The 15,780-nt window shown below is 45.7% G+C and overlaps 1 protein-coding gene across 1 annotated transcript in view; it reads left to right on the forward strand.

The window, feature by feature from the left end:
- The window catches only part of CCDC60 (coiled-coil domain containing 60), a 168,611-nt gene that overhangs the window by 135,614 nt on the left and 17,217 nt on the right, over positions 1–15,780 (forward strand). Inside the window, exons 6-7 of the mRNA XM_045457737.1 lie at positions 7,070–7,160; positions 12,455–12,689. Of these exons, the coding sequence (XP_045313693.1) occupies positions 7,070–7,160; positions 12,455–12,689 (326 nt within the window). The remainder of the gene's footprint in view (positions 1–7,069; positions 7,161–12,454; positions 12,690–15,780) is intronic.

Raw genomic sequence — 15,780 nt, forward strand, 5'->3', positions numbered from 1 at the left:
AGCAAACTTTTGCTAATTGGCAGCTCCCGTGCTGCAAGCAGAAGATGATCTTTGTTAATTGCAGGGAGATCCCATATTTGGCTGGAATTGGTGGATGGTTGGGTGAATGGACAGATGACAGATTCTAGGATGTCATATGAGTTGCGTCTGAGTCCCCCCTTTCCTTAGCGGGGTCAGGGAAGGCCTTCCCAATTTCATCATGTGGCAGTTCACACACATTATCATTTCCCAGATTCCTCATTAATCCCACGGCCAGCAGGGGAGTTTATTTCAATTGACAAGGTGATTGGGTCCACGAGAGAGCAGACACCAAGCTTTCAATAACAAATATGCTAATTACCCTTCTCTCAGAGACGCAGGCCTCTATTTTGGCAAAGTAAGACTTATTTTATATATAAAGGTACCCAAATCTTTATCCAAACCCTCGGGACCAGCTGTGTTTCAGGATTACTTTTTTTTTTTTTTTTTTTCTCTTTTGGCATTTTAGAAAGGAAATATGGGGCAAACACCATAGAAAACATCACACACACACACGCGCGCACACACACGCGCGCACACACACACACACACACACACACACACACACCCCGAGAGGACAGGGTAGCCAACTATCATCCAACACTGTATTTCTGCAGGGAAAAAAAAAAAAGAATGAATATTTACACTAAGTGTATAATAAAGATAAACAAAGGTTATCGTTAGCCTACCATCAGTTCAGGTCATGTTTTGCTGCCAGATAAGCTATTAAAAAACTTTTTTTAAGTTTATTTATTTTGAGAGAGAGAGAGAGAGAGAGAGAGAGAGAGAGAGAGAGAGAGAATCCCAAGCAGGCTCATCAGTATCAGTGCAGAGCCCGATGAGGGGCTCAAACCCATAGACTGTGAGATCATGACCTGAGCCGAACTCAACAGTCAGAAGCTTAACCAACTGAACCACCCATGTGCCCCTAAAAAAATTTTAAGTTTATTTATTTATTTTGAGAGAGAGAAAAAGCAGGGGAGGAGACGGAGAGAGAGAGACAGAGACAGAGAATCCCAAGCACGCTCTGTGCTGGGCAGAACCCGACACAGGGCTTGATCTCAGAACTGTGAGATCGTGACCTGAGCCAAAACCAAAAGTTGGATGCTTAACCAACTGAGCCACCCCGGCGCCCCAACATTTTTCTAGTTTTCAACACCCTTTGGATTTTGGAATTGGATAAGGGTTGTAACCCTGTGTTGGTATTATTTTTTTCTAGAAATTAACTTTCCAAGGACTGACTAGAAAGGAATGGGCCTTTACAGAGAAGCAGCCAAGATGAAATAGATGCAAGCAACCATTACAAACCTTAGTGCCACTTTTCCCCAACTCCATTCACCCCACCCCCTGCTAGTGGGAACTACAGGGAACTACATCTTCCCTAGTTCCTGTGGGAAAGAACTGGGCACACCCCTGGCCAAGCAGGGGAGTAAAGAGTTCCTGATTTACCTTCCAGGCAGGGTACAGCATACACCATGGGGTGAAGGTGTGAGGAGCTGTCCCCTGGACACACTCAAGCAGCACAATCATCTATGTCTTATTGCCTAGGACTGTCCCACTCTTAATCGGGGAGTCCAGGTGGGTATAATCCTGACTTTCATAAAGAAAGTCCAGACACTCGGGGCGCCTAGGTGGCTCAGTTGGCTAAGCGTCTGACTTCAGCTCAGGTCATGATCTCACAGTTTGTGAGTTCAAGCCCCGCATCGGGCTCTGTGCTGACAGCTCAGAGCCTGGAGCCTGCTTCGGATTCTGTGTCTCCCTCTCTCTCTGCCCCTCCCCCACTCACACTCTCTCTCTGTCTCTCTCTCAAAAATAGATAAACATTTAAAAAAATTTTTTAAAAGAAAAAGAAAAAAAGAAAGTCCTCACACTCAAGGGCTGGGCTGCCCAGGCACAAAGAACCTGCTGTTCCTTTAGAAAAACATGGAAGGCTAAAAGGCAACCACACTTTGATGTTTCAAATATGACACAGGCTCCTAAATCTACCTACTGTGTTATAATGAAAATAGCTGGCACCTGGGTGCTTCCGATGTCAAGCACTGCTCTGAGTACTTTATGTCATTTGAGCCTCATTCTAACTGACAGATGAGGAAACTGAGGCACAGAAGATTTAAGTAACTTGCTCAGAATTGCATAGCTAGTAAAAGCTAGGTCAGAATTTGAATTCCGGTAACCCGGTGGCCCAGCACACATGCTTAACCACTAAATGGCAGTTTCCTCTGTTCCTAGCTAAAGCCCCAAAGTCCTCAATTAATGTAGGGCACGGTCTGGTGTCAAAAAGCAAAAAGAAAAATTCATTGCAAAGTAATATTTGTCAGGGGGCGTCCAGGATACAAAAGGGACTGCAGCTTACCAAGATGATGTGATATGTGCGTGTGTCATTTTCTTTTAAGAAACAACAAAAAAAGGCCATTCTATACTTATGGCTTTGGTATTTAACTTAACATATGGGAACCGTCTCTCCATATTGGAACCACTTTTAATGACTGTGGAGTTTATCAACATATTTAACCAAGTCCTGTAAGAACTTTAAGTCTTTGCCAGATCGTCAATCTTGTGGGGGGAAAAAATGCAGCATCATTCTGAAGAACATGCAAAAATAGCAGTTATTACATTTAAGTTGGTTTTCCCTTGTCATGTGCGCCCCCACCCCACCCCGGAAACTCTCATGTTCCTCAAGCCTGCTGTTTTCAGGTACTACTGGGGATACAGCAGTGAAGGAAGCAGGTAACATCTCTGTTCTCTGCAGCTTTAGGGGAGCAGATAATAAACATGCAACAATCAAGATGCTGTGAGATAGCACCAAGGGTCACAAAGAAATTGACGGGGTGATGTGACAGTGGCAGGTTGGGGGTGACTTTTAAATTGGGTCATCCGGGAAAGACTCACTCAGGAGGTGATATTTGAGTGAAATCTTGGATTTCACCTGCTCTCCCCTCTGCACTGATTTAATTGCAAAATGCCTCCCTTGTTTTACTCAAGAGGACATCTCTGCAGGAGTAGGGGACCGTGGCAGGATGATGGGAGCACCTGTCACTAGGGAGGCGACCTGCCTGGGAGATCCTGGGAGCTCTGATCTCTGTCCCCTCCTTCCCTGGTGCACAATCAGCAGTTACCGCCGATCTCCAAACTCAGTCATGGACTCGTGAATGCATTCTAAACCGGTCAACAGGGGCGCCTGGGTGGCGCAGTCGGTTAAGCGTCCGACTTCAGCCAGGTCACGATCTTGCGGTCCGTGAGTTCGAGCCCCGCGTCAGGCTCTGGGCTGATGGCTCGGAGCCTGGAGCCTGTTTCCGATTCTGTGTCTCCCTCTCTCTCTGCCCCTCCCCCGTTCATGCTCTGTCTCTCTCTGTCTCAAAAATAAATAAACGTTGAAAAAAAAAATTAAAAAAAAAAAAATAAACCGGTCAACAGACTTTCCACTCTGAGAAGTAGGTGTTTTACCCCACATGATGGTTCGCAAAGGCTGAGTGAAGTATTTGAGAAAAACACTCTGATGGCCACTGTGGAGAGACATTTCAAGTGACACACTAGGAACAAAATGTGCTTGGTGGGTACAGTTAAATGAGATGCGACGGGGCTCAACGCTTTCGTCCCTTGATTGCTAGCAAATCGGATCCCCCAGAAAGCTTCAGCAAGGGGAAATTATGGTCTGAAAATCGTAGCAGATTTGCCCCTATGGATCTGCCCTAGTGCCTCGTTCCCCACCATCAGCCCCTCCTCCAAGCCACACTTAGACCGCTGTCGACAAAAGCATACTGTTAATAGTTTAACTGTGTTCAGTTCTCTGTACAAGGCACCCCGCCAAGCCCCTAACAAGCCCCAAATTTCATCTTCACAGCAATCCTCTGACATAACTAATATTATTCCCTCCATTTTACAGATGAGGACACTGAGGCTCAGAGAGGCTAAGTAATTTACACAAAGACACGCCTCGGAAGGAGGGCAGGCACAGGACTCGAACATCCAGGCCACCTGACTCTTAAACCCACTGTTAACCACCAGCATGCACTGCTTTCCCGGTCCTATTGCTCACAGAGACTTGCCTGAGGTCACACAAACAGTAGATCAGGGACATCAATTAGGTAAACTAAATTAAGCTGCCGGAATGAACAACCCTAAAATCTCAAAAGCTTAATGCAACACAAGTGCATTTCCTGGGCGTCCTACGTGTCATCAACATGGGGCTGTGCTCCTTAGTCGCTCAAGGACCCAGGCTGACAGGAGCTCCTTGTCAACATAAGCTTCCACCATCAACTCGGCAGCAGAGGGAATCTGCCTTGAGGGCTGGCCCTTAAAGCATCCACCCTAAACGCCACATTCAATCGCATTTATTTATTTATTTAAATATGAAATTTATGGTCAAAAAAAAAAACAAGGTTAATCGCTTTTAAACAAAGCAAGTCACAGCACTACCCCTGTCCTCAAGGAGCCAGAAAGACCTGGGACTATTTGGTAAACAGCACTAATGACCACCCCACCAAGCCTTGGGAAGGACGGACTGTCAACTTGCTGTGCCCATCTCAGACAAGGTGTGCAGCCAGCCCCCTGTGGACAAAGAAACACAGGTGGTTTACTTCTTTTCCTGCCCCTGTTTGATCTTCCTTTTTTTGGTTTATTTGCTACTGAGAATGAAACATCAGAGAGACTGATACTGTCTAACCAGGGCCCTTTCTTTATCAGTGGCTTTGCACGAGCAAGGGCGCAAGGGCTGTTTAAGATCTCTGGGAGCCTCGCTGCATTTTTAACTCATTTACCTGCTGCCTGGAGTCGCAATAGATTTCGGGTCATCTAGGAAGTCAGCGTTAACAGAAAGCCTCCCCATCTTCCCGATCGGGCTTGAATATTTAAGATTTTGAAAGCTTGGCTGGGACCAGATTTAATTTTGAAAGGGGAAGGGGGGTGCTTTTGAACTTCAAGAAGAAGGCTGGAGGCACAGCAGGAGCTGCGTTAGTGAAAGGAAGGAGCCCCAAAGCCCTGTGGTCTTGAAAGAAACGCTCCAAAGCAGAAACTGCTAAAGCTTCCAGTTGGTGAGCCTTAAATCAGACTTCAAAAGCGCCGCTAGTTTAAATATTGTTTATAGGACTGAAGTATTGCTGCTCCTTCCTCTGGCTGGATTTTAAATATTCCCTAATTTGATTACTCAGGGGAGAAGCAGGCAGAACCAACGTTAAATGAGCTTCACTGTTAATTATTCAGAGGGCTTTTTATTGTGTAATCAAACATAAAGTCTTACAAAAAGCTTGAAGGCACATTCTCACCCCACCCCACCCTCCCCAGCCTGACTTCCACCTTGGCGCCTACGTATGTTTCTTGGGTTGTGGCTGTGGGCTGATAAATATTCAGCAAAGTCCTGCCAGGGAGGAGGGCACACCTCCCCCCCACCCCCACCCCCAGCCCCTGCTCCACATCTGGGCTGGTAAAAGCCTTCGATTCCACTACCCAGAGCCTTGTGCCATGAGAAGCCCGTCTTATGCAAGTTTGAGCTTGATCACCCTTTACCTCCTATATCTGAGCATCTCCCACCTCCCTCATCAGCGCTCAGCAGCCCCTGAGAAGTCTAGACCCCTGTCAGTGCCTCCCGTCATCAACCTGGTCTGGCCACCTCAATTCCTCAAGTCCCAGCTCTAAACTAGATGACAGCCAGCCAAATGATTTAAAGGATGCCAGCCATCCAAAATCCTTTCTGCAGAGAAAAAGGAGATAAAGAAAGGGATGGGTGGATGGGTGGATGGGTGGACAGATGGATGGATGGATGGATGGACGGACAGAAAGGGAAATCAGTGCGTTAATCAATCATTGATTGATAGGTAGAAGGAACTGAAAGAGCACACACTGAGTCTTCCTGCTTGTTTATCAACAGAGATCCACTGTCCTGTAGCCCCAAGTCCAAAATCCAAAAAGCTCTGGAAACAATTTTTCCATAACTCATTCTGCAGCAAGCTTTGACATGAACCAAACTGACTTGGTGGCACAATCTGACTTGAAGTTATTTACAGGTCTTTAGCCCACCTAGAGTAAATATTCATATATGTCACTGCAGAAATAGTAATGTGTCTGGTTACAGGATGCTGTCCCAGTCCCCGCTTCTGGAAGGATTACATTAACATATGGCACAGGCAGCATATATCCTTCCCAAAATGCCAACGTGGCAACACATCTGGTCCTATGGGTTTCAGATGAGGGATTACGGGCACATCACCAACAAAACCTGCTGGAGGCTCAGTCTCATAACCAGAAAGTTCCCAACCCCTGAGGGGAGGAACCAGGATTTAGGGTACCCGAAGTTTAGTTAACTGGGGAATGGTGGTGCTTTAAGAAAAGGAATAGAAAAATTGCAGTGGAAAATTAGGTACAGGGCCCCACAGGGACCCATCAAGTGACAGTCATTAGTTTCACTGTAAATCTGAACCTGGGTGAGTGACCTGAGCACCCTCGCCCCCGTTTGTTTTCTCATCTGTAAAATGGGGTGACAATCGCAAGGTTTCACTGAGACAATTCAGTGAGAAAGCATCTTGCACGTAGCATCGTACAGAGTTCTGCTCAATACGCTCCAAACCAGTGATTTTCATTGTGCAAAAACCTGCCCCTACAACCTCTCCACAGGCCCCCTCAGTTATACTCTCTCCATGCTACACACAAGTGCCCCTCATGGTAGGATTCTTGGACACCACCGCAGGCAGAGATTCAGAAATGAACATGCCTTTCAGTTCAGCCCCCAGGAGTAGCTGCAGACTTGCCCTGGAGTTTAGGAGAGGACCCAAGTCCAAATCGCAAACAGATGCAGAATGAATGCAAATACATTCACCTCCCTCAGCCCCACCTCGTAAGCGGTGGTCTCTCCTAACCTCAATTTTCACTGGCAGGACCCAGCTATGGAGGACTGTCCCTCTCACTTCTTCACGCAAACGTGGGGGGAGTGGCGGGGGGCGGGGGGACCGTAACAGAGAACAGCCACCATCCATCATCCATTCATTGCATTTCCTAAAAGAACTTGTAGTAAAACCGAGGCTCTGGGAACGGAAAACTCATTAAGCTGTTTCTCACTCAGGGACCCGGGTGGAAGCAAGAGCACAATAAAAAAAATCAATAAGGACAAGTCCATGGGACAGAGGTGGGAGCACTTCGTGACAGCGCCTAAGGTAACTACCAGCACACGACGCTCTGGTCTGGCTACGAGCCCCGACTTGCATTGGGAGCGTTTTTTGCCAGTCTCTTCTCTGATGGGATTTTTTTTTTCTAGTTGGTTCTCTGAGTGAAGAGAAATCAGAACCACATGCTGTTGGATGGTTTTTGTAAATTTTAATTAAAACGGCTATCTGGGGATTACGGGAGACATGACATTTGGCCAGAAACCACTTCACGGGAAAGGGAGGAGCAGCTGCGGAGCTGCTCAATTACATGTCACCGGAAGGAAATGGACTCACCTCACTCCATGTTTTTAATCAATACCAGTCATTTCTCTCTCGATCTCTCACTCTCTTTTCAACTCAGCCAGAAAATAAGAAGTAGGTGATTCAACAGATAGGGTGTTCTACAAACAAGAACGCACATTTACCACCAAGGGAACATCGAGAGGTCTATTCTTTTCACTCAAAACTATTCCAAACCCAAAGCTTCCCAAATTCATCTACCCAACAAACAAGCACCGTAAAGTAATAATGACAAGAGGTAATATTTATTTAAGTTTATTTATTTATTTGGGGGGGGAGGGGGCACGTGAGTGCACATAAGTGGGGGAGGGGCAGAGAGGGAGAGAGAGAATCCCAAGCAGGCTCTGAGTCATCAGCACAGAGCCCAGTGTGGGGCTCGAACCCACAAACTGTGAGATCATTACCTGAACAGAGATCAAGAGTCAGATATACAACTGATTGAGCCACCCAGACACCCTGACAAGAGGTAATATTTAGATAAGTAAAGGTAGTTGAAAGAGCAGGCACCTAGAATGTTTCCTACACCTGTGCCCTTCCCCACAATATGAGAATAATGTTCATCCCTGCCTACTTCGCAACGTTAGTAAAGAACCTCAGGAAACACCGTGCCAACTCACTTTGAAAGGGGTAGGGAGGCCTGGGTGGCTCGGTTGGTTAAGTGTCCAACTTTAGCTCAGGTCATGATCTCACGGTTCGTGGGTTCGAGCCCCACATCGGGCTCTGCACTGACAGGTCAGAGCCTGGAGCCTGCTTCGGATTCTGTGTCTCCCTCTCTCTGCCCCTCCCCCACTTGTGCGCTCGCTCGCTCGTTCTCTCTCAAAAATAAATAAGACATTAACATAAATTAAAAAAAAAGAAAGTGGTAAAATGTTGATAATTATTGTGGTTATATAATTTTTAATTTTTTTGACATTTATTTATTTTTGAGAGACAGAGAGAGCACAAGCAGGGGAGAGGCCGAGAGAGAGGGAGACACAGAATCTCAAGCGGCTCCAGGCTCTAAACTGTCAGCACAGTGCCTGACACAGGACTTGAACCCAGAAACTGTGAGATCATGACCTGAGCTGAAGTCGGACACTTAACTGACTGAGCCGCCCAGGCGCCCCATGGTTATATAATTTTTAGAAGCCACTTTTTAACATAATTGCAATGGGCCGGGTTCTATGCTGAGGAAATGCTTTGGGTACATTAGCCAGCTCTGCCCCAGGAGGCACAATTCTAATCCCCAGCTGGGAGAGGAGGAAGTTGAGGCTCAGAGAGGCTAAGTGACTTGCATGAGGTCACACAACCGGGTAATGGCAGAGCAAAGAGTTAATCCTGGGTCTGTTCATGAAACACTGTTTATTAAACACTGAGCTCGTCAAATGCATGTCCTCCATGGTGTCACGCTTATAATTGCCCCTCATGAAGAGTTGCACTATTTGCTTGCTCTTTCATCAGGGTGTGCCTAGATCTGAGAAGTAGAAGCCTTTATTTTTTATCACAGAAAGTTGCTATGGAGACACTGTGTACATCTGTCTCCAGAGATGCACAGAAAAAGCAGCAGGAACCACAAACCTTAAAAAAAAAAATGTCCTCCAGGAATATTCATGACAAAAATTGCAACAGGGGACAGTAAATCACCACACTGGAACTCTCACAAAATTGAATTCCCTAGGAAACTTACAGGTCACACTCTAGGCTGAAGTGTGGTCCATTCTGAGGACAAGGGAGCACTGGATTAGGAGTCAGGAGACCTAGCTTAGCCATGGTGACCCGGTTCACCGTGTGGCTTCAGACAAGTCCTTTCCTGTCTCCTGACTTCAGTTTCTGCGCCTCTAAAATGAGAGCTTTGAAAGAGGGGCTGCAATCAATTCCCACAGCAACTGATATTCTTCTGTGTGTTTAGAGCTTGTCAGTGCCAAGATCATGTTTGTGTAAGAACCAGGCAAACTGGGTATATGAAAAAAATCTGGATGGGTGTAATGTATTAGGGAGTGGTGAGGTCTGTGGCAAACAGGGATATGCCTGCTCAGCTAAAGGGAAGAACTTCTGCCCAGCTCTAGCCATTTTGCCATGTGAGAATGGAAGTCTGGGGCTTATCATTTTTCAGAGAGACTAATAACCTAGGTTGCTATATAAAAACCTCCCCAATTTGTAAAATTCCGGGCAGTTAATCATGTCCCCACCCCCCCGCCCCCCCACGGGCCGCCAGTTTGAAACCCTTTGCTTCTGAAAAAGTATAAGGAATCACTCAGGGAAATCTTTTCCTTTGTTGCCAAAAGCAGTCCCTACTGAGGTGGAACACAGCAGCTGGTTAACACTGCTCCTGAGTGAAATATAAAAAATAGGGAAGAAGCATTTGGGGATTTAAGTCAATTCAGACAGAGTCAGTTCAATAAAGGGTAAGCAAGATGCTGAAACTGCCTGTCACATGTTCCCCCCACATTTTATTTTTCTGCCACTCTCAATTAATCAGAAGTGTCAGCCCTTCACTTCGGATTTCCTGGCTGAGGTTGTTAATTGAATTTTAATTAAGGGCAACTTTAGGAGCACAAAATGAAATCCTAGCCCAAGGAAGATCCACACGGAGCTCTGGATGCAGAAAGCTCCTTGAGACCACCCCAGTCTATTCTCTTGGTTTTGTAAATAAAGAAACTGAGGCAAGGCTGTGGCTTGCTCAAGGCCCCTCTGATGTTCGTCGCCCTGCCCCCACCCCGCCCCGGATCCAGGTCCAGTGCTCATTGCCAGACTCCAGGCTGCCCCTGGGACACGATGTGTCCGGCCTTCATAAATGATGTTGATCTAAAGAGTCTGGTTTCCAGAGCCAGGAATTCATATTGTGCCAGAGGAGACCGGATGAGGTGACTTCCACATATATTATCCCCAGTTGCAATGTCAGGACAAAGGGGATGCTGTGTCAAGCTCCTGATTGGACAAAGGAGAGAACATGCCCCCTTGGAGATCTGGGTAAACCCACCTTCTTCCCCTGTGCAACCAGGAAGACCCTCCCCTCTTCCCAGGGTGGGGGGCGAAGTTCCACCTGTACTCATGGCCCCACAAGGCAGCCACCAAAAAATTACTTCTGCCCACATGCTGTGGACTCCATGATACAAATCCTGAGGGACACAACTCTCTCCACCCTGTTAGATATTTATTAGATGTTGGTGTGGCCTCAGTGCTGTCTCTTCTTCCTATCTGCTTTCTGAAGGTATCAAACACTATGAGTCTGATTGAAAGATGACCTCAGTCTTCCCTGCAGGAGCATTCATTTTAAAAGTTCGTAAATTAAAAAAAAAAAAACAAAAACATAAATACATAAATAAATAAATGTTCTCAAATAAAACTGTTTCCATTCATCGAGCATAAACGATAGCCCAGAGCGCTATTGAGCTCTTACCCTGGAGCAGCTGAGGACCTACTGTGTCCCACTGTAAACCTGGTATTTTCATCAGCATGGGATCAGGGGAATTTTCAATGCCACTGAGAAAAGAGCATTGCTTAAAGTATTTTCAAGCAAGGCCCAATAATTAGCATCGGTGTTGACCTGACCTGGATTTGAATCCCGGCTCTGCCACATGCTAGCTGTGTGTGACCTTGGGCAAGTTAGAAACCCTCTGGAAGACTTGGGCCATGAGTTAAACGAAGACAGGACCCTGCACAGTAGATTCAGAAGTGACATCAATCATGCAAGCGGGTGAACACACACACACACACACATACGTGTGCACACACATGCACCGGTAACCCATCCTGTCTGACTCCTTTCCTCCCAAAAGTCCACATTTCCCTTACAGGGCTTTCTCTACCTACCCCTTACTACCTTCGAGGGCTTGTCACCTAGACCCTTCTGTCCACCACAACCATGGTTCTCCTTCCTCCCACAATGAGTGCTATCTCATCAGACAAATCTGCTTCCCCGATATCCCACTTCCTAAACGTCAGCTATAGAATTTTCTCCATCCTACATTCTTCAGAAGATTCCAGCAAACACAAATCTTCATTGTTGGAGGGCCTGGCGTCAACTCAGTGGAACAAGAAATTGATACATGCAATGTGGGGTCAAACCAAGAGGTAGCTGAAGAAATGAGACCCATCCTCCCACAGTTTAAAAATCAACTCTGATGATTATTACAAAAGAAAAGTCAAAAGCTCTTCTGGTCCCCGGTAATATCATTAGAATATGCGTTTGGCTTCTTGCGGTGACTACATGGCCAACCATGGCACTCACTAAACAGAGTAAGTCCCATAATGTTTGCTTCAAATAATACACATTTTAGGGGTGTCTGGGTGGCTCAGCCAGTTAAGTGTCTGACTTCAACTCAGATCATGATCTTGTGGTTTGTGAGTTCAAGCCCCATATCGGGCTCTCTGCTGACAGCTCAGAGCCTGGAGCCTGTTTCAGATTCTGTGTCTCCCTCTCTCTCTCTGCCCCTCCCCTGCTCACACTCTGTCTCTGTCTCTCTCTCTCTCTCTCAGAAATAAACATTTTAAAAAAACTTTTTTAAATAAAAAGATTAAAAAAGGGCGCCTGGGTGGCTCAGTGGGTTAAGTGTCCAACTTTGGTTCAGGTCATGATCTCACGGTTTGTGAGTTCAAGCCCCGTGTCGGGCTCTGTGCTGATAGCTCAGAGCCTGGAGCTTGCTTTGGATTCTGTGTCTCCTGCACTCTCTGCCCATCTCCTGCTCACATTTTCTCTCTCTCTCTCTCTCTCTCTCTCAAAAATAAACACTAAAAAAAAATCTTTAAAAAAAAAGATTAAAAAAATCATACACATTTTAAACTATCTTGATTTGTGACAGATCCAGGATACGTCTCATGGTGTTCAGAAAGAGCCAAAAGAAATTCACATTCAGAGCCAGGTTTTCACTTTTTCTTTCTTTCTTTTCTTCTGTCCTTCCCTCCCTCCTTTATTCTTCTCTCTCCCTTCCTTCCACCCTCCTTCCTCCTTCTCTCCTTCCTTCCATCATTCTGTCCTCCCTCCCTTCTTTCTGAGACCCCTCTCTCTTCTCTCTTTTCTTCAGACCAAGAAATTCAAAATTCCTATACTGCGTGTCACCAACCGCAAGCCAAGCCGGCGAGGCTCCACCCTCAGTCTGTCTCGGACCAGTGGGGGATCATCCCCCCAGAGCAGTATGATGTCCATGAACCCCGGCTCAGACGAGCCCCAGAGTGTGATCACCCAGGCAACAGGCAGCAAGGACATTGAGGACAATGAATCCTCTTCGACCAAGCCTGACGAAGAACCTCTCCATATCAGTAAGTCGTACCTGAGATCTGAACAATCTGCCTGGACTCTTTGCCTTGAAGCTAGACATCAAGAACCCCTCCTACTTCACCTCCACCCCCATTCAGTTAAAAGAGACACAGGGGTCTCCTAGCCCTGTTCAATTTCCTCAGTCCCCTTTGCTTTTCCCCAGGGGAGACTGGAAATATACTCTGTACCTTGGGTTACTCTGAGCAATTTCTCCTCGAGAGACAGCCCATGGTCATCAATTGCTCCTTTTAAATTTCTAATAATTATAGGGGCGCCTGGGTGGCTCAGTCGGTTGAGCGTCCGGCTTCGGCTCAGGTCATTATCTCACGGTTTGTGAGTTCGAACCCCATGTTGGGCTCTGTGCTGACAGCTTGGAGCCTGGAGCCTGTTTCAGATTCTGTGTCTCCCTCTCTCTCTGTTCCTCCCCTGCTCGTACTCTCTCTCTCTCTCTCAAAAATAAATAAACATTAAAAAAATTTTTTTAATCCTAATAATTATATTTTATTGAGCCCTCCTTATATAAAATGTTGTCACTTCAGCATGAAATCAATCTAAAATTATTAATGAGATATTTCACATTTTTTCATACTAAGTTTTTGAAATGCAGCATTGACTTTTTAAAATAACTTTATGGAGGTATAATTTGCATACCATAAAATTCACTCTTTTTAAATGTACAATTCAATGACTGTTAGTCAATTTACAGAGTTGTGCAACTATTATCATAATCTAGTTTTAGAACATTTCAATCAAACCAAAAGAAAACCTCATATCCATTGGCAGTCTCTCTCCTTTGCCACCCCATGGCTCTAGGCAACCACAAATCTACTTTCTGTCTCTAGGGATTTGTCTTTTCCAAGTATGTTATATATGGAAGTTGTATCCCTCTGTGACACTCGTCCCCTCCACCCCCTGCTCTGGAAGATGCATTTTCAGTGGTTCACAATCTGGGGGACACAGGTGCTTTAGAAAATCTATTAAAAACTAGGAGTCCTCTCTCCATAAGAAAATTTATACACACATATATACATAGTTTTGCATACTCTTTTAGGTACAGCCTATGGACTTCCACCAGATAGAATCGTAACTAGATTCCATAAGTCATGCAAAAAAAATTATTCTCAGAACTTTCTGAGTTGAGCTTGTATAGTGAAAGGAGGTAGGAAAGAAGGGATTTATGCAGAAAGATAGACAGAATAGAAGAGAAAAAGAAAGGATCATGAACGAGCTGGCCAATGCAAAATTATGGACTCTGGTGCATGGACCCCTTCCCACCACATCTCCTGTGTCCCCTCAGTGGCGCCCAAGCGGAGGCCTGTCTTCTTAGCCAGTGTTCTTTCAGACCATCTAGAATGCCTGTGGCAACCAATGCTGGGCTGGGCTAGGCTGAGCTGAAAAGAACTGGGTGTAGGATAGTTTCAAGGAGGTTGAATAAGAGGTCAAGGTAGACCAGAAAGCCTGATTGAGGCCCTAATCATTAAAACAAAGAATGGACAGAAGGACAAAGCATCCAGTAAGTGGTCAGGACTCAGAGTAATGACTGCCAATGAGAAAAATTCCCACCCTTGTCAACAGGGTGAAAGCCATGAAAATCCATGAAAGGCTCCGAGCCCTGAAAAGCTGTTTGCTGAACAGACTATCTAAGATAGCGAGGAACCAAGATCAGCCATCAGCAGACGTGTGACTCTTATGGATTTCTTGAACTTTCTTTCATTCAACACATATCTACTGATCAGCTACTGAGCACCTGGAACTGAGGATTATAGTTCCTGGCCTCCCCAAGCTTATGTTTTAGAAGGAAAAAGCAGATTATAAACAAAACTGCAAATATCAAGTCAGTTGCAGATGATATGTGATCAGAAGATAATAAAACAAGACATGGGCCAGAGAGAGACTGTCGGTGGGGATGAGGCTAGTTTAGCCACAGTCATCAAAAAAGCCTCTCTCAGCTCTGACCATTTAGGCTGAGGTCTCAGGATATGAAGTCGGGGAGGGAGGCAGGAGTCAGAGTGGGCATGGCCTTTGTAGGGTAAGGTAAGGACTTCAGAATGATCTCAATGGCAACAGGAAGCCTCTGGGAGGTTTTCGGTACAGGACTAACCAGATCTGGTTTTCTCTTCAAGGTGTCTGTGTGGTTATCAATGTTATATCCATGTTGTGTGTCTTTCAGCCCCAAAAGCCCTGCTCTTAAGTAAGAAGAGAAGTGTCCCCAGCTCCAAGAACTGCCCCAGTCCAGAAGTGGCACAGTGTCCCCCAAGAGGAAGCAGGCATGCCGAAGGAAGGAGGGGGTGGAGGGGGAAGGTATCTGTGATGAGCAGACGGGTGAACAGTGCCACCTCTCCAGGCCTCTGAGACACCGCAGACCTGTCCCCAGTCGCTGCCTCCTACCCACATCTAACCAGCTAACTGGTCCCCTCAGTCCTACCTCCTAAAACTCCTTTAAACCTTCTCTCTTCATTCCCGCCGCTTTCATCTTCGTTTAGAGATAGAAAATTGAGGCATGCAGGCTAGTTCCTGCCACTTACATTTTAATACACAAGGTTTTGTTTAAAAAAAAAAAAACTGGGGTGATATTCTAAGATTGAAAGGTTTTACATAAAAATTTTGATTAAAAACCCACCACCACCACCACTGTGGCAAGAGTGGACCCGCAACCATGCACTACATCCAAATGGAGCTGCCCCTCTTAGGGGGGGCACGTGCTGGCTAGTTTTCCACAATCCCCACCACTCCCTATTACCCCCAATCATTGCTCCCAATTGGCCAAGTCCATGGCCATTTATCTTCTCACGTGCCCTACTATTTTCCTTAGAATAAGGATGATGATGATCATGACGATGATGACAGTACAAGAGTTAATGCTTAAGAAGACTTTTACGTACCAGGCACTATTCTAGCTTCTACTATATACACACTGTGTACATATATAAATTCACACTTATGTGTATGTATATATTTGCATGTAAATTCAATGAGTCCTCACAATTTTATGCCTTTTTGTAGATGAGAAAGGTGGGGTACAGAGAGATTAAATTATCTGACCAAAGTCACACATCTAATAAGTGATGAGGCCAGAATTTGAACCCAGGAAAT

This window comes from Leopardus geoffroyi, chromosome D3 (assembly GCF_018350155.1).
Source record: "Leopardus geoffroyi isolate Oge1 chromosome D3, O.geoffroyi_Oge1_pat1.0, whole genome shotgun sequence".
NCBI classification, from domain to species: domain Eukaryota; kingdom Metazoa; phylum Chordata; class Mammalia; order Carnivora; family Felidae; genus Leopardus; species Leopardus geoffroyi.